This window comes from Pogona vitticeps, chromosome 5 (genome assembly GCF_051106095.1).
Source record: "Pogona vitticeps strain Pit_001003342236 chromosome 5, PviZW2.1, whole genome shotgun sequence".
Taxonomy (NCBI): Eukaryota; Metazoa; Chordata; class Lepidosauria; order Squamata; family Agamidae; genus Pogona; species Pogona vitticeps.
The window spans coordinates 91,410,851-91,432,464 of record NC_135787.1 but is presented as its reverse complement, the minus strand read 5'-3'; the positions used below and the strand labels follow the sequence as shown (position 1 = coordinate 91,432,464).

Below are 21,614 nucleotides of genomic sequence, written 5' to 3'. Positions count from 1 at the left end.
TAATTTATATTCTCCACTCACTGTACTTTGAAAAGTCACATCCATGCTCATAACATACCCCAAATACTTTCTGTTTCTTGGTTTCATGAAAAGCAATATGAAAAGTTAGATAGAAAAAGAAGCTTATCCACCTGAGGGTAATTTCAAGCGCTCTGCATTCTTACGTACAGAGCTACAGTGACATTTTAACGAATTAATAGATTTTCTGCCCTTTTTATTTTCCAATATTTTGGCCCAGAGATACAGTACTAGGAAAGCATTTTCATGAACATTTCATTTCTGGGGTATCACCTAGAAGTCAAACCATATGATAAAACGACCTGTTAAACAAGAATTGGGCCCTTGAAAATTAATGTTTAAGACCTTTTATTGCTAAAGCCAAAATTATATTAACCAGAGTATAAAATATAAATGGACTGTAGAAACCTTCTTAGAACTAAAAATCTCACAGTGCAGTTTTCTAGAGCCTACAAATTAAATACCTCCAGTATCATTTTTAAGTAAGTATTTTATGTGACTTTTTTCAGTTGATAATCAAATGCTATTATTCACTATTCAGACTTACTAGATTTGCAAATTTACAAGTTTTCTCAAGTCAGTAGGGTCCCTTCCTCAGGAAATCAGTTGAAGTTTTTTCCTGCTATACTGACATAAAGAACTTGGTTGTCCTTAAATCCCTGTGAATGTATTTCCCTTACAATTTGACATTGAATCAACACCCTTATGGGGACTGTAATGCAATAAAGGGAAAAACTGTTCAATATAGATTCCAGTGACTTCAAGATTACATTTGAAGAGACTGCAGTAAAGCCAATGCAAGATTTAAGTCTCATGTTGTGCATGCTTTTGTGGAGTTAAACAATTTCTCTATTTCCAGTGGTTAGATAATGGTATAAAATGAAAATATTTCAAATGCACTTGGTCTTTATAGTGTCAAATTATGACGCATGGGTTTATAAATATGACATTTGTATATTTGCAATAATAATTTTTAATTATGAGTTAATTTCTTTCATATTTCCCCTGAATGAATATTTTGCACTTCTGATAGGTACAGAATAAACTGAAATAGGGTATAAAATCAGTTGAAAAAGCTCTGTTTTTAAGATCTGAACTAAATATGAACATTCTTTGAAAACAAAAACAAAACAAAAAAAGAAACTTGATAGCAAACTTTCCTTGCTGTTATTGTTCTGATATCCCAATATGTTCAGCCCCAGTTGTTCAAATACCTGTCCTTTAAACAATTGTTTTACATACCCGATTTTACATACCCGTTTTAATTGCTTTTGTGTGGTTTTCACTTTCACTAAGGCATTCTGGCATTCTTCAAAAGATAGTAATTCTCTTTCCCCCCCCCCCAAGCTTAAACTTGATAAGCTTCTAGAAACTCTGTATTATGCTAATTCTTTTACTTCCTTCAGATTCCTCCTTAATACATACTTTTTGTAGGGAAGCATTTGATTCAGGCCATGCTCAATTGCAACTAAACTTGTAAGTCTGGAAATAGAAATTGCCAGTGTGATTGAATTTCTAAAATTCTGCCTGTATTGTTGTTTCATCCTGTTCATGTAATTGGGAAGTAACCCAATTGCAAGATGTAATTTCCCCCATATAGAGATGTGTCCATATTTAGTATAGATCACACAAACGTTGTGTACATGTTTGTAATGTATACATTTTCATATGCATTTTTAGATGAGCTTTCTGGGGACATCCTCCGGTTCTTTAATAGACATAATACCAGAATTTTAGGAGATGGTCAGTATTCTATGGTACCCATGATACTATGTTTATAGATTACTATCTTCTAATTTTTCATTAATTTTCCATTTCTTTGTGGTCTATGTGATGAGTTTTCTACATCCAGATAGAAAACTACTCAGAACATTCTACAGCTGAATTGAAAGTGGGAAGCCCATCCCAACCTCCAATGTGCATGTCCTAGAGCACCCAGGATCAAATCAAATGACATGAACTGGACACCAAAAGAAAAGTTTATGTAAATTCGTAGATGAACTTCAAAGAACCACTGTTATAGAAGTACTAACTCATTATTGGTGCCCGGGCGGACACCAATAGAGGTGCCTCAAACAAAAAATAATTACTTAGAGTGGTCGAGTAGACCAGATAGGCGGGGTATAAATCAAATAAATAAATAAATAAATAAATAAATAAATAAATAAATAAATAAATAAATAAATAAATAAATAAATAAATACTTTGAAACTGGACATCAGATCAGCGCCAAATTTGTCACAGATATAGCAGACAGTCTGCTCTTGTTTTGTGAGATTTGGAGATGTTTCAGCAAGATGTTTTCAATGTATGAATCTAAAAACAGTAACACTGTTTTACCCAATGTAGAAATAAGCAACCTGGAGCTCTGGCTGATTTAAAATAGATCGAATACATGAATAAGATAAAATCTGCATGGCAGAGAAGAAAATATTCCCTGCCTCTCCTGCTTTTGGTAGGAGAAAATTATCAGCCAAACAAGCCAGGAATTTCTTAGATTGTCCATATTTGGCAAAAATTGTCTCCCAACACATAGGATAATTAAAGTCTCCCATTACTATTACATTGTGTTTCTTTGAAATTCTTGCAGTTTGTTTTTCAAAAGTTTCATATGCATCTTCTTGATTGGCTGGTCAGTAGTAGATACCAGCTACCATGTTCCTTTTCTTTTTTTGTCCCAACTACATTGATCCAGTCTCAATAGGACAGCCAATCCCCTCCTCCTGTATTTCTGTGCAGGAATGTGTATTTTTTTTTTTACATATACTGCAACTCCAACTCCCTTTCTATTCTTTCTGTTCTTTTTGAACAATTTATATCCTTCAATTGCTGTATTCCAGATGTGATAATCATCTCACCAAGTTTCAGTTAACCCTATGAAATCATATTTACCCTCCTGGACTATGATTTTCAGTTCTTGTTTGTTTCCTTTAGTCCTGGTATTTTTGTATACACATCAGAGAGTGTGATTTGAGGTCTGCTTTATTTCCTACATTTTTGGAAGATTATTATTGGCCCTCATTACAGGTGCTCAGTCTGCTCCTTTTAGCTCAGAGGTGAAGCCTTCATATGTCTTTACCTCAGCATGTGTCTCCCTTCCCCTTGCAATTCAGTTCAAAGCCCTGCTGATGAAGTTCTTCATTCTTCCCAGCTTTTGTGAGATGCAAACCATCACTTGCCAGCAGTCCATCTTCCAGAAGACTTAGCCTGTAATTCCAAACATCAAATCCCTCACATCCTTGTAGCCAGTCATTCACACGAAGTATTTTCCTTTCCCTTTCTTTTCCTTTTCTGAGTACTGGTAGAGTGATAGGAATAAATAATAAATTAATAAATAATAATATTATCTGGACCACAAAGGCATTGAGTTTCCTTCCAAGAACTTCAAAATCTGACATGATTTCTTCATAGCTCCTCTTGGCTGTGTCATTTGTTCCCACGTGGATGAGAAAAAGGGATATACATCTCTGGGTTTTATGAGTAACGACTATCATTCCATCACATCCCTAATCTATCCTCCAGGGAGACAGCATGTCTGGCGGATCGATAGATAATCTAGACATATTTCACTTTTAAGCCTATGCAGTAGGGGTCTCCTGCTACAACTACTCTTTATCTTTTTTTAGGGTGTGGGTTGAGTGACTGTGTTTTGCTGAGCTTCAGCCCTTCTCTTGTCTGGCGGAATCCCCTTCAAGAATCTGAAAGCAGCTTTGTAGTTCCTCCTTTTTTTTGCTCCTAACTGTGACACTTTACCATGGTGCTTCCTGCACTTTTTTTTAACTTTCCTTAGCATTGTCCTCCACTACTTTGTCTTGAAACCAAACACAGTTACAAAATGGGGGATACCTAGCTCAGCAATACTGCAAACAAGAAGGATCTTTAAGTTGTTGTAGATCACAAACTGAATATGAGCCAACAGTGTGATGTGACTACGAAAAAGGCTAATGCTATTTTAGGCTTCATAAACAGAAGTATAGTCTCCAAATCTTATGAATCCACTTAAATACTAGTTAGGCCTCATCTTGAATAATGTGTCCAGTTCAGGATATCATGTTTTAAGATGGATGCTGACAAACAAGTTCAGAAGAGGGCAACAAGGACAATCTGGGGACTGGAAACAAAGTCCTGTGAAGAAAGACTGAAAGAACTGGACATGTTTAGCCACAGGAAAATAAGACTGAGGGTATATATGATAGCTTTTTTCAAATACTTGAGATTGCCATATAGAGGAGAGGCAGGATCTGTTCTTGATCATCCCAGAGTTCAGAACTTTTAATAATGGGTCAAAGGAGAGATCAGAAGAGGTCTCTCTGAAGAGCTGGTGAGCATCAGGAAGAAGGAAAATTGGGCAGCAACCCGGTATTTCTTCCTTTGGAAAGTCACCTGATCACAGATCGGCGCAGGAGCCATTTTGGCAGAATATCTGTGAGCATCTCCACCACGACCCGCACTCCCTGAGGAAAGGAGAACAAATAACATGGAATTGGAAACATACAGTAATAAAGTAAGTGGAAACCGCCTAGAGTGGTCCTAACCGACCAGATAGGTGGGATATAAAATAAATAAATAAATAAATACATGAATAAATATAAATAAATAAATAAATAAATAAATAAATAAATAAATAAATAAATTTCTGAACTATGAATAAATACTATTAATACTAAATACTTAATACTAATAAATACTATGAAGATGAAGAGAAATTAGTGGCTGAAAGAAGAATAGTAGCGGCAAGCTTTACTTACCAGCTTGCTTTATCAAAAGTGAAATGGTTTCTTAATTAGCAAGCTGACTTATGGCCAAGAGAGAGACACTGAGATGAAAAAAATCTCTTGTTTCTGGAAAAAAAATTCCAAAGTGAAATATCGCTGGGCAGGCTTTTAGACACAGAAGGTTGTGAGTGTTGTTTAACCTGGAATTTACTTCTTGGATTGTCTGAGACTTTGAGAATAAAAAACTTTTGGGAGTAAGAAAATGGACAGCGATTCTGCAGTGAGATGATACAGAGTAGTCAGTAAAATCAGGACTGGAGTCTAACGGATCATAAGGATTTTTATCGGAGAGACTGGTTTCTTGTGTTTGGTGCTAGAGTGGTGCCCTGCATGACGACAATAATCCATTCCAGGAAAATTGCTGTTTAGCTAAATTGTCATCATGCGAAATCAGTTTCCCCATTGGAATGCACTGAAACCCGTTTGATGCGTTCCAATGGGGAAAATACCTCATTGTGCAGCAAAGATTGCCCATAGGAAAGCCATTTTGCGAGCACCGATCACCTGTAAAAATGGTTGCCCTGCGAAGCATGGGTCCGGAAAACACAGGGCAGCCATTTTGTGCAGCCGGAAAAATCATTGTCTTGCGAACAAACAGTTCGCGAAGCATGGACCTAATCGACGTCCAGCGAAAATCCCCCATTGGAATGACTGTTTTGCGAATCGCTATAGCGATCACAAAAAGTCATAATGCGGATTCGTCATTCATCTTAGGGATGGATAAGACTTGGTAAACAGAAGATTGTTGGTTTTGGAGAAGGAACAATAAGTTTTTGGAAGCAAAAAAATGGACTGTGAACCATCAACGAGAGACGCAATCAAGACAGAAGAGCTAATAAAATCAGGACTGGAGCTGGACGGATTATAAGGATTCTATTGAAGAGATTGATCCCTCGTATGTGCTGTTTAACGTAGACTCCTTTTGGTTGGATTATGAGAGACTGATAAGTTTGCCATGGTTGTAATTTAAACTGTGGGGCTAAAAATTGGTTTATAGACTATAATGCCTGTGGATGGGAGGGAGTATTTAGAGGAAGTTTATGATTGGGGGATCAGTTGGTTGATAAAATAGTGGAAATTGAAAGATTGAAATGATTTCTGAAAACTTAAAATATAAAAGATTGAGGACCTTGTCTGTCCAAACCCAAACTATGGGAATAGGGGAACAAAATTCTGATATAGAATGGAAGGTTAACATGCAGGATTCCAGCAGGTAAATGAACATCTCAGACAGTTGGAAGATCTGATGAAAGAGGAATTATCAGAGACTAAACAGCAGTTAAATGAAACTGTATTAAGTCCAGAATTGTTGGTATTGACTGCCACACCAGATAAAATAGATGGGAAGAACAATAACCCAGTGTGCTATTCAGACATCATAGTCAGAAATGGTTATGTTAAAAACTGGATTAGAGTCTGGGATCTGTGTTTTTCTTCTAAGGAGAGTATCGAAAAAATATGGGAAGTGACAGAAATGGATATATTTGTAGATCTGCTGGAAGATTACCTAAGGCAGAAGGAACTTGAATGACAGGATTTATTTTATAAATGGTCTCAATATCCTGATAGTGTTGGAGTAACATAGACTTAAATTTAAATATAATTATGTCAATATCTGGAGGGCAATCAAATGGGGAAAAAAGTAGAGTTGATTTTCTTATGGAAATATGAAAAGATTGGATGGTTGTATACTTTGTGCTCTCCTATCCTCTAATTTCCCCCCTCCCCTCCCAATTCCTTTATCTTTTATAATCCCTACCCTATCACTTGTAGTTAAAAAATTAAAAGTTAAGGAACAAAAAAAAACAAACAATGACATAAACCAGGAAGGTTCCATACCTCTGAGCTTAGTGTTCAACAAATCTATCCTCAAGCTTATTAAGGACACTTGGGATAAGCCTCCTTCCATGATGCAGATCTCATACCATACTGATAACCTTTACAAAACCAACGGCACCAATACAGACTTTCTTAACAAGCATCCACTACCTAATTCCATTATCGTTGAATCCAGTCAGTCACGAGAACACAACAAATATAAAGCCACTGCTGTGAATAAGGAGGGTAGGGAGACAGATATTTTAGGGAGACGAATCTATTCTTTACAGTCATTTTTACTTAGAAATATAAACTACCAGACGGCTATGGGTACATATCAGTGCCATCTATGGAATAAAGTACTCCCTCTTCTTGAATCAACGCCAGAATCTATCAAGACCGATCTTATCAATATTTATTCTGAGGCAGTCGCTCTTCCTAAACAACAAAGGATTGCAGCCAGACACTCTGCTGAAGCTGCTTCCAAGACTCTTGTTACTTCCATTTCGATTCGATGTCATGCCTGGCTTAGATCATCCATAATCTCTGATGACACCAAGGCCAGAATCGAAGATCTCCCGTTTGATGGTACCGGCCTTTTTAACCAAAAGATGGATGACACCATGGAGGACTTCCATAAGAAACAGAAAACAACACGATTGTATTTGAGCCAGCTGCCTACCACCTTTCAACAACCATATTGCCGCCAGAACCAATTCTATCCCAGACAGTACCAATACCAAAGGTTTTAACCTTATAAGCAATATAGTCCTCAGCAAACTGGGAGGTCTCTTCCAACCCCTCAGCCCTTGATGTCATCATTTCAGCCTCAAAATCAGCCTCGACAGCAGCAACCCTTTCGTAAAGGACAGTGAAAGGGTAAGCAATATTGACAATCATTTTGACCTATTTACCCTATCCTCTTTTCCTTGATGCCATGTCACACCAGGTTGGCTCCATTCCTCCACCACTGGCAGGCTATCATGACAGACAAGTGGGTCCTCTCCATTGTCACATTTGGCTATCTTGTAGAGTTTTCTAGGTTACCTCCCTTGGGACTTATTTGTTCGACCCCTTACTCCTCCACCCTACAGAATGAGATCACTAGCCTTTTCCAGAAACACGCCATTTTTCCTGTCCTGCCCTCAGACTGGTACAGTATAACGTTTGCTATTCAAAATACTTCACTGTTCCTAAAAAAGATGGAGGACTCTGTCCCATCTTTGATTTGAGACACGTCAATCGTTTCATCCATCCCCACAAATTCCAGATGCTCACACTGAACACTATTATTACCTTGGTTTCACAGGGAGACTGGTTCATCATCATTGACTTACAGGATGCCTATTTCCATATCTCTACCCACCCGGACCACCAAAAATTCCTCAGATTCCACTTCGATGATGCCATCTTCCAGTTCTGTGCCCTCCCTTTTGGACTTTCTACCACTCCAAGAACCTTCACCAAGTGTATGGCCCCGATCGCAGCCTTCCTTTGCCTCCAGGGAATAAACATCTATTCCTACAGTATATCAACAATTGGCTCATTGTGGCGGCATCGTACCATGACACTATACAAACACGAGACAGAACACTTCACGAACTTCAAAATCTCAGGCTCAAGGTCAACCTCTCGAAATCCCAGCTGTTACCAAGACAAACGGCCAAATTCATTGGCATCGAGATCGACTCACTCCGTGCCAGAGCATCTCTGCCCACAGAACGAATCATGAAAATACAGCAAGCTATCCTCCCTTTCCAATCTCAACACTCAGTGTCAGCTCATCACGCACAACACCTACTCAGACTCCTGGCCTCGACAACTTCAGTGGTCCAACATGCCAGACTCAAAATGAGATCCTTACAGGCATGGTTTCTGTCCCTCTTCAATCCAACAACAGACTCCCCCCATCCTCACAACTTGCTATGACACCGGAGCTGGACACCCAGCTCGTGTGGTGGGCTTGCCCGCCAAACCTTCTCATCAGGAGACCATTTTCTACTCTGCAACCAATGATACAGGTCACAACGGATGCGAGTCCCTCAGGAGCTCACTGCCTCCACGGACTCTGGTCAAAATAGGCGCTAATCCTGCACATAAACCATCTTGAATTGCTAGCGACCATCAGGGCATTTCATGCCTTCCTTCTTCTCATCAAGGGACAAGTTGTGTAGTTGACAACAGACAACACCACTGCACTCTACTATGTCAACAAACAGGGTGGTACCCATTCACTTTATCTCCTTTACCTATCTGTAGACCTATAGGAATGGTGTTTTTCCAACCACATCTTCCTAATAGCTGTCCATATCTCCACCAAAGAAAACTGTCTAGCAGATCACTTCAGCCGACTACCGACAAGGACTCACGAATGGTCTCTGAAGAACATCATGTTTCAACAACTATGCCATCACTGGGGCACACCTTCTGTAGACATTTTTGCATCCAAAGTCAATAGCAAATGCAAACAATTTTGCTCCCGAGCCAGAATAGACAGCACCTCCCTGGGAGATGCATTCATGATCAGTTGGTCCCATGACTTTCTTTACCTGTTTCCACCTATACCTCTCATCCAGAGAGTAATCATCCATGTACAACAAGACAGAGCAAATGCAATCCTCATAGCCCCATATTGGCCCCGACAGCCATGGTTCACTCACCTGGTTTTGATGTCAACGGACATGTTCAGGCTTCCTCTCAGACCAGATCTCCTCACGCTCTACCACCCCGACCTCTCCTCTCTCAGTTTTGCACCCTGGAGGATCCTTCCGAAGTGATAAATGCTCTCTTTCGAGCCCGTAAACCATCCACTAGACTCCTATATGAAAATAAATGGAAATCATTCTTAAAATATACTAAAGATAACACCTTACCCGCCATACCTGTCTCTTTGAAGACTCTACTCACTTAGCTTCTTCATCTGTTCAACTTTGGCCTGTCCCTTTCTACATTGAAGGTTCACTTATCTGCTATTGTGGCTCACCAACCAGATGATTCCCCTTCTTCCAAACTGTTCTTGCATCCAACTGTCAAAAGGTTTCTCAAAGGATTCAATAACATTCGTCCTCCACTGCAGCACGTTGTCCCACAATGGTCCCTACAATGGTTCTTAATGTTCTGATGCGCCCCCCCTTTGAACCAATGGCGTCTATCAACTTAAAACTACTCACTCTAAAAATAGTTTTCCTGGTGGCTCTCACTCCAGCCAAGAGCTTTCAGCCCTCCGAGCTGATCCACCCTTTACCCAGTTTCATCCTGATAAAGTGACTCTTTACTTTGATGTTTCATTTTTGCCTAAGGTTGTTTCTGACTTTCATTTGAACCAGCCCGTCATATTACCATCCTTTTTCAGATCTCCATTTTCTCCGTTGGAACATATGCTCCACAATGTTGATGTCAGGTGTGCTTTAGCCTTCTATCTGGAAAGGAGAAAAGCCTTCAGGAAAACTAATAAATTTTTTGTCTGTTTTCATGGGCCCAACAAAGGAGCACCAGCTTCTTCTCAATCCATCACACGACGGATAGTACAGACCATCTCTTTCGCTTATCAACTTCCAGGAGAATCTCCACCTCAACGTCTGACAGCTCACTCCACCAGAGCTCTATCCATCTCCATTGCCCTTCACCGTGGCACAGAGCTTCCTGACATGTGCCGTGCTGCTACCTGGTCTACACCATCCACATTCGTGAAGCATATTGACTGGACGTCAGAGCATGCCTTGATGGTGCATTTGGCAGAGCTGTCCTGTCCTCCTTCTTATTGTGACGTCCCACCAACCAGTAAGTGCAGCTTGCTAGTCACCCATATGTGTGGATTCACAGAGGCCCCAAAGAAGAAGAAGAGGTTATTTACCTGTAACTACAGTTCTTCAAGTGGTCCTCTGTGAATTCACACAACCCACACATCTTTCCCTCAATCCATCACAGGTTAATTATACTATATTTCTCTATCCAGTGGATAAAAGTTTGGAACAGGGGAAGATGGTAGGTGGGAGGAGCATATACCTCATGTGAGATCACACCCTAAAGTTGTTACTTTTAGCTCTAGAATCTTCCGAGAAAGTCAGCGCAGGTGCAGACAAGACCCATATGTGTGAATTCACAGAGGACCACTCAAAGAATTATGGTTACAGGTAATGTCTTTATTGCTATCTGAAATTTGGGGTTCCCCAACCCTCCTACACAGCAAGGCTTACTCTCCTGCAAGACCTTGCCCCCTTTCATTTCTGAGGGTCTGCAAACCAGAGATTACAGAGGTTTTTCCCGGAGCCCTGGGTTTCCCTGTGCTCTCGCTGCTATTGCTCCGCCCTCTCTCACTCAGGTCCTATCTTGAAGGTATTCAAACAGGAGCACATAGATCATGAGGAGAACTGTGTGCCAAACAAAGGCAAAAGTGTATATTTTTATGCAGGCATGATTGTTGTTGAGAGCAGGAAATGTCAGAGAGCTGGCAAATGGAATATATAAGAAAATAAAGAACTGCTACTGTGTTATGAGTTGTGAGACATGGAACAGTGGATCAGTATGGAAAACACAGAGTTTTATACTTGTCCTATGAAAACTGCTCATGACCTGAGTTCAATCCTGATGGATTCAGGTAGCCAGCTCAAGGTTGACTCAGCCGTACATCATTAGGTAAGTAAAATGCTCAACTCACTGGGAGACAAAATGTTCGTTGCATAATTATATTGTGAACCATCCAGAGAGTGCTTTTGCACAGAAGAGGATATCCTGCAGACCCTAGGTTCCCAACCTTTGTTACTCGGATGGCTTTGAACTGCAACTCCCAGAAAACCCAGCCAGTACAGTTGGTGGTGAAGGCTTCTGGGAGTTGCAGTCCACAACTCCTGAGTAAGCCAAGGTTGAGAACCAGTGCTGTAGACCACTGGTTCTTAACCTTGGGTTACTCAGGAGTTTTGGACTGCAGCTCCCAGAAGCCTTCACCACCAACTGTGTTGGCTGGGGTTTCTGGGAGTTGCAGTTCAAAAACATCCGAGTAACAAAGGTTAAGAACCACTGCTGTAGACCATTGTGACTGCTGCCATTGGTGTTGGCAACATTCAGGCTGCCATTTGCCATGTAAAGTTTGGCATCTTTTTTCCTGGTGGCAATGCGGGAACAATATTGTGCAGCATTACTGAGCTGTTTCCTGGGTTTTTGATTCATAGCTAGAGATGCACAATAACCCACATTCATAAACTGATTTTTTAAAAAGAATTGAATAATAAATTTATGTAAAAAAGCAGACAAATGTATAGATGGAGATCCAATATGACATTAGTGGGATGAACCCCACCACCAAAGACACACATACATGTTTAACAGGAATTTTAACAGGAGCATCCAGCAGTGGTTGGAATAGCACTGAGTGACTGCTATACAGTTTCTAACAGTCTGCTCCCTGGCCCATGCAGTAGTTGAATCATGGCTTGTGGGAAAAGAGGCAGAGCCACACTGAAACAGCAAGGAACATGGGGAATCATTCCCACAAGGAGATATGATGTCTCCTTATACATGCTTAAAGAAGCTACAAATGTTTGTATACCTGAGAGTAGTGCAGAAATACTGACATTGTCATTTATGAATCATGTAGCTGTATCAAACTACTTTTTAAAAAAGGTTTGTTACTGTTTAATTTTAAATATATTCTTAATTTTAAGAGTATTTTAGGGTTTTTTTCTCTTTTATATGTCTTTTGTATAACTAAAAATTAAAGCAAAGTAAAACAAATTTAAACTTGAAAATAAAAGGCATGTTCAATTTTAATGGAAGAAAACAGTAAGTACAGCCATTATTTCTGCTGCCAGGAGAGTTTTGCTCTTGCAGCCCTCTCTTGTCCCACACTGCATGCCTGAGAAAGGAGCCAAGTGTAATGAATTCTCTTCCTCCCACCCCCACTTGGCCAGGAATAAACAGAAACCATTCTATTCGCGAAGGCTTTCACAGCGGGGGTCCGATGGTTGTTGTAGTTTTTTCGGGCTGTCTGGCCATATTTTTGAGTTTTTTCTTCCTAGGATTTTGCCAGTCTCTGTGGCTGGCATCTTCAGAGGACAGGAGTCAGAACTCTGTCTGTGCTCTGGTGCAGTTTTGTGGGATAGTAACCATTTGGTTTATGAAAGGATCAAGCCTATTGTGCCAAAGTTAAAGTCTCCCTCTTTTGTGGTTTGCACATTAGGATTTGTAGTAATCAGTTTGTTCATTCTGCTATGGCTGAATCAGGAGGGGAAGAAAGGCAAAGTCGAGAAAGGAAAGCATTATGGGAGAACCATGGTTGGATGTAGAAACTACAAGCATTAGCAGTTGTGGACTGGAATGTGAAAAAAGTGGAACTGGTTACCTTGGGAGTTGGTGAGGTAACCAGTTCCATTGGAGGCTTTCAAGAGAAACTTGGATAATCACCTGGCAGATATGTTTTGATTGTATTCCTGAATTGGTCAGGGGGTTGGACTCGATGGCATTGTAGACCCCTTCCAACTTCAGTTTTCTGTGATTCTATGAAAACAAGTAAAGCAAAGTCATATTCTTGACTGAATGAGCCTTTGCTGAATCATTCTTTTAATAATTCTAGTTTTCAAAGAAATAGATGGTTAGTCTATGCAATCATATCAGACAAAAAAATAAAAACAAAAAATAAAAAAACCAAGAGACAAAAATGTAAATAAAATAGCAGTCAGTCCCTAAAATGTCATTATGTTTTTGCCTCTTTTGTTTTTAGGGTTTTTGTCTGATATTTTGTCTTTTAATTTAGATGTTTATTTATTGATTGATTGATTGATTGATTGATTGATTGATTGATTGATTGATTTATTTATTTATTTATTTATTTATTTATTTATTTATTTATGTATTTATGTATTTATGTATTTATGTATTTATGTATTTATGTATTTATTTAATTTATATGCCTCCCACTCTACCCAAAGGTCTCTGGGCCGCTTACAACAATTATTCATTAGAAATCTTCAAATATTTTGGCAAGGATTGAAATATACATTTAAGTGTACATGAGACTGATTGATTTTGTTTGAATGGCAAGTATTATATGTGGGATATTACTTTGGAAAATCTCAATTTAAAAGGTTGTTCTATTGGAACATGCGGAGGATTGCTGCTTTAGAAGCACAAAAGCAAAACCTGTATGGTCAAGATTCAAGTAACTTATGTGTTACTTGCGTCCTGAACATAACAGCTTTAATCAGCCATTAAACCTGAAAATGTATCAGGATAAGTGTACAGTGGTGACGGGAGAATGAAAATAAGCCCTGCCCCCATGTCTCCATCCACCTGAAAGCATGGCACACCATTCCTTGCTTACTATAAAGATTTGTAGAGGTACTCTATAAGTGCATTCAGCTCAGTACACTTAATAGCATTTCTGTGATCAGGAACTCCAGTAGTTATTTATAATAAGATTGTAAGCTAAACTAACAAGTTCCTTTGCAGACTGCTTGATGTCCAGATTGGGTAGGGAGTTGTATGGTCCTGTTGGCCACTTATTTCCAGGCTTAATGCTTGAATAATGTTACTTTAAAAGCAAAATACCCTCTTTCTCTGAAAATAAGACCTAACCTGAAGATAAGCCCTTGTATGATTTTTCAGGATGCTCGCAATATAAGCCCTATGCCAAAAATAAGCCTCAGTTAAGTGAAACCCTGCCCTCCACTATTGTGCAGCAACCAGAAGAAGATGACGTGACTGTACCTGAATAAATGTAGATTGTTGTACATGAAAAAATTCCCTGAAAATAAGTCCTCATGCTTTTTTTGAGCAAAAACTAATATAAGACCCTGTCTTATCTTCGGGGAAACACGGTAGTTACTCAATAGTGTTGTATAAACCCTTGAGGTTTTCACTTTTTAATGTAAGTCTGCAAGTCATGACCCACCCACCCCTTTTAACTACTATTGATCTGTGCCTTTCCCCCTCTTTCTCTGTGGAAACCAGACACAAAGGAGGACAGTTCTCCTGTGTTCTTCTGCTATGGTCCACTTGTTATGGAAGGATGGGAAAATCTAAATCTGCTGAAATTGACTCATTGCAGACAATTGCCTAGCATTGTTTTCCTTTCTGACTGCTTTCACTTTCATTTCTATTCCATCTTGTGTTTTTCTCCTTCTCTTTCCTCTTTCATTGTTTCCAAAGAAGAAATAAAAGAGCAGTAGTGAGCTGGATATGACTAACATTCAGTCACAGTATGACCTATCATTGATGATTCATGGAAAATAAATTTCAAGATTTCTGAGTAAGCATTCTGACATGATTTTTTCTTTTCTTCCCTCCAATTTTTTAAAGTTGATTTAGAGCATCTGCGTGCAGTAAAAGTTGATAAACATCTTCGATTTTGCCAAGAAAACCATTTTAGCAGCCATTTTGTGTCAGCCAAGACAGGTGATTCTGTAAGTATTGCTGCAATGATAATATTGTGTGGCAGAGCAAATCAACATTCTACAAGGCAATTCTAAAAATTGGGGTAGCTCAAACAAAAATTTGTAACTTTTAAACTGGGCTTTGAATCAGAACTAAATTTGACACACTTGTAACAGACTGCTCTTCATCTGTACCAAATTTGGGGACATTTGGGCAAAAGGTTTTCACATTATGATTTTTTAAAGTAAAATTGCTTTCCCCATCCTGTAGAAATAGGCAACCCCAAGCTATGTGATATTTAAAATAGTTCATGTAACTTGAAAATATCAGTCTTGCTTATCTAGAAAGAGAATTGTTGGCCCACACACCTTCCTTTATTTGGAAAAAATCAAGGCTGTAGTAGGAGCTGAAATATTGATCCTCAGGAAAAGCCTCTAAAATAGGAGAAACAGCAATTTCTTGTAGCACTAAGAATTTGTGGTACAGACTTGCCAGGAAGTACTTTAGGAAAGGATAGACTGTGTCTTAGTGAATGGGGAAAATTATAGGTCAATTAAAGTTCACAGCTATTACGAAAGAAGTAAAAATGAATTTGTTTATAACTGAGTGACAGTACTTCAGAAAGGGAGACATTTTGCTATGTATCTTCCAGGAATTATCATACAATTTTAAGGCACATGCAAAGTACTCCCCCCTACATTACAAAAGTCCATAACAATTGTGTCTTATCCTAGTAATATCAGCAAACATTGTCTCAGAATTTCTGAGACCAGTGTCCTACATAAGTCTTCAAAGGGAGAATTGATGCCACATCAGGGGCAATCTGAATTGTAACATCTGTCAGTCAGGATCCAGTTAGCTGACTCTCAGGATGAGAACTTTTTAACTCCTTCCTGGCCTGACAAGCTTTTGGGGATTCATGTTTGCAAAGGGATTCTGCTTCTGTCAGATGACTTTGCCCCAAAGTTGTTCATCTTTCTACCTCCCAAGGTTAGTGTGAGGATTCCTTTCACAGCTTGGAGGGAAAATGGAATATAAAATGAACTAAAAAGTAAACATGACTTCATTTCCTTTATTTTATTTTAGTTTGTTTTATTGAAATTTCTGCCATTATACCAGTGTAGCAGGGTGGAAAATTCAGTGCCTTTCTACAAGGGTAGATGAGGAGGACAGCTAGAAAAGTAGGCCAGCCAAGGTCACTATGGAATCCCAAAGGCTGTTTGGCCTTCCTGCTCAGGACCCCAGAGATCCATACACAATAACTTCAAACCCATCATCTGGCTTTGGGATGGCAGAGGCATATGGCAAAGTAGTGGCAAGCCAGCCACTGTACCTGCTGGTAATGTCCAGGAGTCCTTTGATCAAACTATCCTGTCACCTAGTGGTTGTTCTGTGGAGTGGTTTGTGGGAGAAGGGTGTCTAGGGTGAGATCTGGAGTTGTTACCAGCCAAATCTGCGTACTAAAATTCTCTGGCAAAGAATCAGGCATAGATGCAAACAGCTGAAACAAACACCCAATTTTATTTGAATAGCAGCAAAAAGAAGGTCAGCTGGGACTTCTTTTAAAAGCAGAGAAGATCCTGAAAATACAGTGTACACATGTTTTATAATGATAGACAAAGAGCAGTAAAAGTACTACAATTCTATTGGTCATTTGTATCCCAACTTTGGATTCCTCATTGAGTTCCTCATTGAGTAGTGATGGCAATTAAATTAACTGATTGGCTACCAGATTGTGTGCTCATGTGTTCTTTGCTTATGCTCAGGAAGCATCTAAATGTCTGGGGGGGAATCTTATCTTTTGATATGTCTATGTGTAGACTTTCCTGGGCTCCCCTGCTAGTAATGTTCTGACTATTATTGTCTGGTTCCTCCTTGGCCACATTCCTTAGCTGCCCATCTGCTAGATCAATAGTGAAGGGGTGCAGGGAAGAGTAACTAAAGGAAAATCATATACTATCTGAATGTTTCTCTGCTAACTATTATACCAAAATCTAGTTTGATTCTGCTCTGGCATCAGAGTGTGCATCTGCAGTATGATGCATTTAACACGGGCAGAGGAGCATGGAACCCTCTTTTCAACAGAAGTGGTTTCATACTTCTACCATTGATTCACTGGCTGGCCTTGGACGTAGCATTTAATTTCTTGGTTCTTGGAGTAATATATGACTTTGCCCCAAAATTGTAAATGGAAGATGTCTATAGGTAGCCTATCCAACAGTCTTCTTATGAGGACTCTAAAAGGCTTTAGCAGCTTTTGAGGAAAAGTGGAATATGAAATGAACTAAAAAGTAAATGTCATTTTATGCTAATTTGTTTAGTTTAGTTTTGCTTTGCTTTCTTTTATATTATGGCAGTTGCTACTATGCATGTTAAGGAGCTGGAGTCTACATCTACATTTTGAGGCAGTGTGGGGAGACAGAAACACTTTTTTAGCAGAGGTGGCATTACACTTCTACCATGGATTCAGTTGCTGGCATTAGATATAGCAGTTTTCTTGTTCCTATGAAGACCATTAGCTGATTTTGGCCCCAAAGTTGTGAACTGGGGATCTCTCCAGTGAAGAGTATTAGATGAGCTTGCACCTACAATTGTAAATTGGAGATCTCCCTACATAACCAGGCTTGTTGTGAGGATCATGGGTGTTGTCTTCAACAGCTTAGAGGAGAAGTAGAATATAAAATGAATGCAAATAGAATTTTCATGTCATGTCTTTGTATTGTATTTCAGATAGACTGAGTGAGGCAATCCCATATGCTCATAGGTCCCAGGGAAAGGGGAAGATATCCAGGCCAGAATTAGCCCTGCAAACCAATGGGTTGGATTTGGTTGAGGCTGGGGGAGCCCTCATGTCCACAGGGGGAGCCCTCATGTCCACAACTCCCAGGAGGAACCCTCATGTCCACAGCTCTATTTTGAGGCATTCATCATGAGTCAAGAGCAGTTAGAGGGGCATGGGGAGAAGTGCTGGCCAGGCACTGCCTTGTTACTCAGTGGTTACTCTCCCTGCATGTTTAGGGTGAAGCCTAAGTGAGACTTAGTTTTTGGTTCTGCCTCTTGTTCAAGTTGCTGAAGACAGCACCCATGGTGCTCATGACAACCCTGTGAGGTATGTTATGCGGAGAGACCTCCTATAATGCAAATAAAAAATCAAACAAATATCAAACTGAAAAACAGTAAACAAATCATAGAGTTGGAAAGAGCCTATAAGGCCATTGAGTCGAACCCCCTGCTCAATGCAGAAATCCAAGTTGAAGTAGATTTTACAGATCGTTGTCTCTTGAATGCCTCCAGTGTTGGAGCACTCACCACTAGAGATGGAGTATTTGTATATGAATATCCCCACACAGGTGGAAATAATGAGGGTCCGGCCCCATGGGGCCAGACTGTCCACTCACCATTCTGCTACTGACGCGAGATCAACAGAGCCTTCCTATCACGCCGTTGTCCGCAATGGCCACTCTGCGACCTGGAAGAGGGGTTTGTCTTCCTGCCTCCTGCCAGGAGTGGCTAATCTATTGCACGATATGAAGGTTCCATCAAGCTCGAGTCAGTGGCGGAATGGTGAGTGGACAGTCCAGCCCCATGGGGCCGGATCCTCGTTATTTCCACCTGTGGGGGATATTCGTATACGATTATTAATACCCCCAACTCTACTCACCACATCCTGAGGTAATTTGAGTCCATTGTCCTATTGGCCCAACAGTTAAGAGGTTTTTCCTAATATTCAGCCTAAATCTGGATTCCTATAATTTGAGCCCATTATTATGTGTGCTGCACTCTGGGATGACTGAGAACAGATCCTGCCCCTCCTCTGTATGACTACTTTTCAAGTACTTGAAAATTGCTATCATAAATCCCTTCAGTCTTCTGTTCTCAAGGCCAAACATGCCTAGTTTTTTTAAATTCTTTCCTCACAGGGCTCAGTTTCCAGCCCCCTGACCATCCCTGTTGCCCTCCTCTGAACTTGTTCCAATTTGTCAGAATCCTTCTTGAAGTGTGGTGTTCAGAAATGGACACAGTGCTCTAGAGGAGACCTAACCAGTGCTGAATAGATGGGAACTAGTACCTCCCGGGATTTGGAGACTATACTTCTGTTAATGCATCCTTAAATAGTATTTGCCTTTTTTGTAGCTGGATCACACTGTTGGCTTATAGTCAATTTTTGATATACAACAACTCCAAGACCCTTCTCACTTGTAATATTACTGAGCCAAATATCCCCCATCTTATAACTGCATTTGGTTTTCCCCCTAGGTGTAGAACTTTGCACTTATCTCTATTAAATTTAATTCTGTGGTTTTCAGCCCAGTCCTCAAGCCTATCAAGATTTTTTGAATTTTTTCCACTCTTCCACGGTATTAGCCATTCCACCCAATTTTGTGTCATCTGCAAATTTGATCAGTATTCCCTTATCAACACCAAAACACATTCAGAGCAGGAAAGTGCAACAATCCATTTAAAAACCTCACTCAGGCAACCAGTCACTCAGGGAAAGATCTTCACCTGCTTGCAGAAGGACAGTAAAGATTGGTCTAGCCTGGTATCCTTTCTGAAGGAGTTCCAAAATCTGAGAGCAGCAACAGAGAAGGCCCTTTCCCTTGTATCCATCAAATGCACCCATGAAGGTGGTGGGACCAAGAAAAAGCTTCTGATATAACTGAAGACAAATGCAAAAGTTATTGTAAAGTGTGTCTTAAAATTTTGAACACAAATGATACATTAATTAGATCTGTGGAGTCTGATGGACGAAAGCTATTACATTAAAAGAACATGAAAATTAAATCAACTGTTCACTGTAGTGTGTTTAGGATCAAAGTCAAGTACAGCTTCAGATAAAAGCAGAGACTCTGAAGATACACCCCCTGCAAAAACTGGAAAACTTGTTCAGAGTGTTGAAAATCACAGAGAACCACATACCACACAGACTAGTATGGCTGTCCATCTAATCAAGGATTTATGTTAGGATAGCAGAATGCCTTTGGATCTTAAGACATAAGACATAAGACATAAGAAATTTATTTGTCATTGCGCTCACAAGTGGGTGCAACGAAATGAGGTGCTCTTCCCCAAGGTAAAACTGGACAACACTACAAAAAAAAGTTAAAATATACACAACTTTCACCATCCAAATATAGATACCCCGTTTTCTCTCAGCAATTAAAATTCCACCAAAAACCTATGGCCCCGCATTTAAACTCAATACTGCACTTGGGTAAAAACTGTTCTTGAATCTGCTTGTCCTTGCTTTCAATACCCTGAATCTCCTTCCTGATGGTAATAGTTTAAAGAGCTGATATCCCGGATGAGAGGAGTCTTTCAGTATGTTAGATATCTTCCTCTTACATCTGTTCTTATGCAATTCTTCCAAAGAGGGGAGTGAACAGCCAATGATGTTTTGGGCCGTCTTAATCACCCTTTGAATTGCCTTTTTCTCTGCCACTGTGCAGCTCGTGAACCATACACAAAGACAATAGGATAATATGCTCTCAATCAAACTCCGATAGAAGGTGATTAACAAACTCTCAGTCAATTGTTGCTTTCTAAGAATCCTTAGAAAATACAACCGTTGTTGTGCCTTCCTGATTAACGCAGCGGTGTTTGCACTCCAAGTCAGGTCATTTGTTACGATAGTCCCAAGAAACTTACATTCAACCACCTGTTCCACACAAACTCCATCTATATACAGTGGCTGAATGTCTGCTCTTTTTTTCCTATAGTCCACTATGAATTCCTTGGTTTTTTGGATGTTAAATAAAAGATTGTTTTTTTTGCACCAGCGGGATAGCTGTAATACCTCGTCCCGATACGCAGACTCATCATCCCCAGAGATAAGTCCTACTAGTGTAGTATCGTCTGCAAATTTGATAATCCTATTACTGGGATGGTTATTGGTGCAATGAATAATGGAGAACAGTAGTGGACTAAGGACACAGCCTTGTGGAGTGCCAGTGCTGAGTATCTTGTCAGTAGAGATGTAGTCATTCAGTTTAACCCTTTGTGGACGATTTGTTAAAAAATCCAAAATCCACAGACAGATAGAATCTGGAAAAGCAAGATCTTTAAGTTTGTCTATTAATCTGTGGGGTATAATGGTGTTAAAAGCAGAGCTAAAGTCCGCGAACAGCATTCTTACATAATTCCCTTGTGTTTCCAAGTGGGATAAAGCCATATAAAGCACAGTATTGATCGCATCCTCAGTTGATCTATTTTCTTTATAAGCAAACTGAAGCCCATCAAAGGGATCAGGAAGGCAGGAGATAATATATTTCCGAACTAACTGCTCAAAGCACTTCATTAAGATTGAAGTTAGTGCCACCGGCCTGTAGTCATTCAGACTGTTTGTAGGCAACTTTTTAGGCAGTGGAACGATGACGGAAGCCTTGAGACAGACGGGAACTGCGCATAGTGTCAGGGATCGATTAAAAATTACAGTCCATATCCCGGCTAGCTGATCAGCACAGTCTTTTACCACCCGACCAGGAATTAAGTCGGGTCCAGCTGCTTTTCTGGAGTTAACCACTTTCATAGTCTGTCTCACATCCTGCTCATTCACAATGAAGGGGGGACTCTGCTGAGTAAATGATGGCAAACGAACAGTTTCAGTTTGATCGATCTCGAATCGAGCAAAAAAGT

General features: G+C 39.8%; 1 protein-coding gene across 2 annotated transcripts in view; it reads left to right on the top strand.

Moving 5' to 3' along the window:
- The window catches only part of RAB28 (RAB28, member RAS oncogene family), a 224,011-nt gene that overhangs the window by 191,052 nt on the left and 11,345 nt on the right, over nt 1-21,614 (top strand). For both annotated transcript variants that reach the window (XM_020810571.3, XM_073001048.2), the window contains exon 5: nt 14,904-15,007. In XM_020810571.3, coding sequence (XP_020666230.3) covers nt 14,904-15,007 — 104 coding nt within the window. The remainder of the gene's footprint in view (nt 1-14,903; nt 15,008-21,614) is intronic.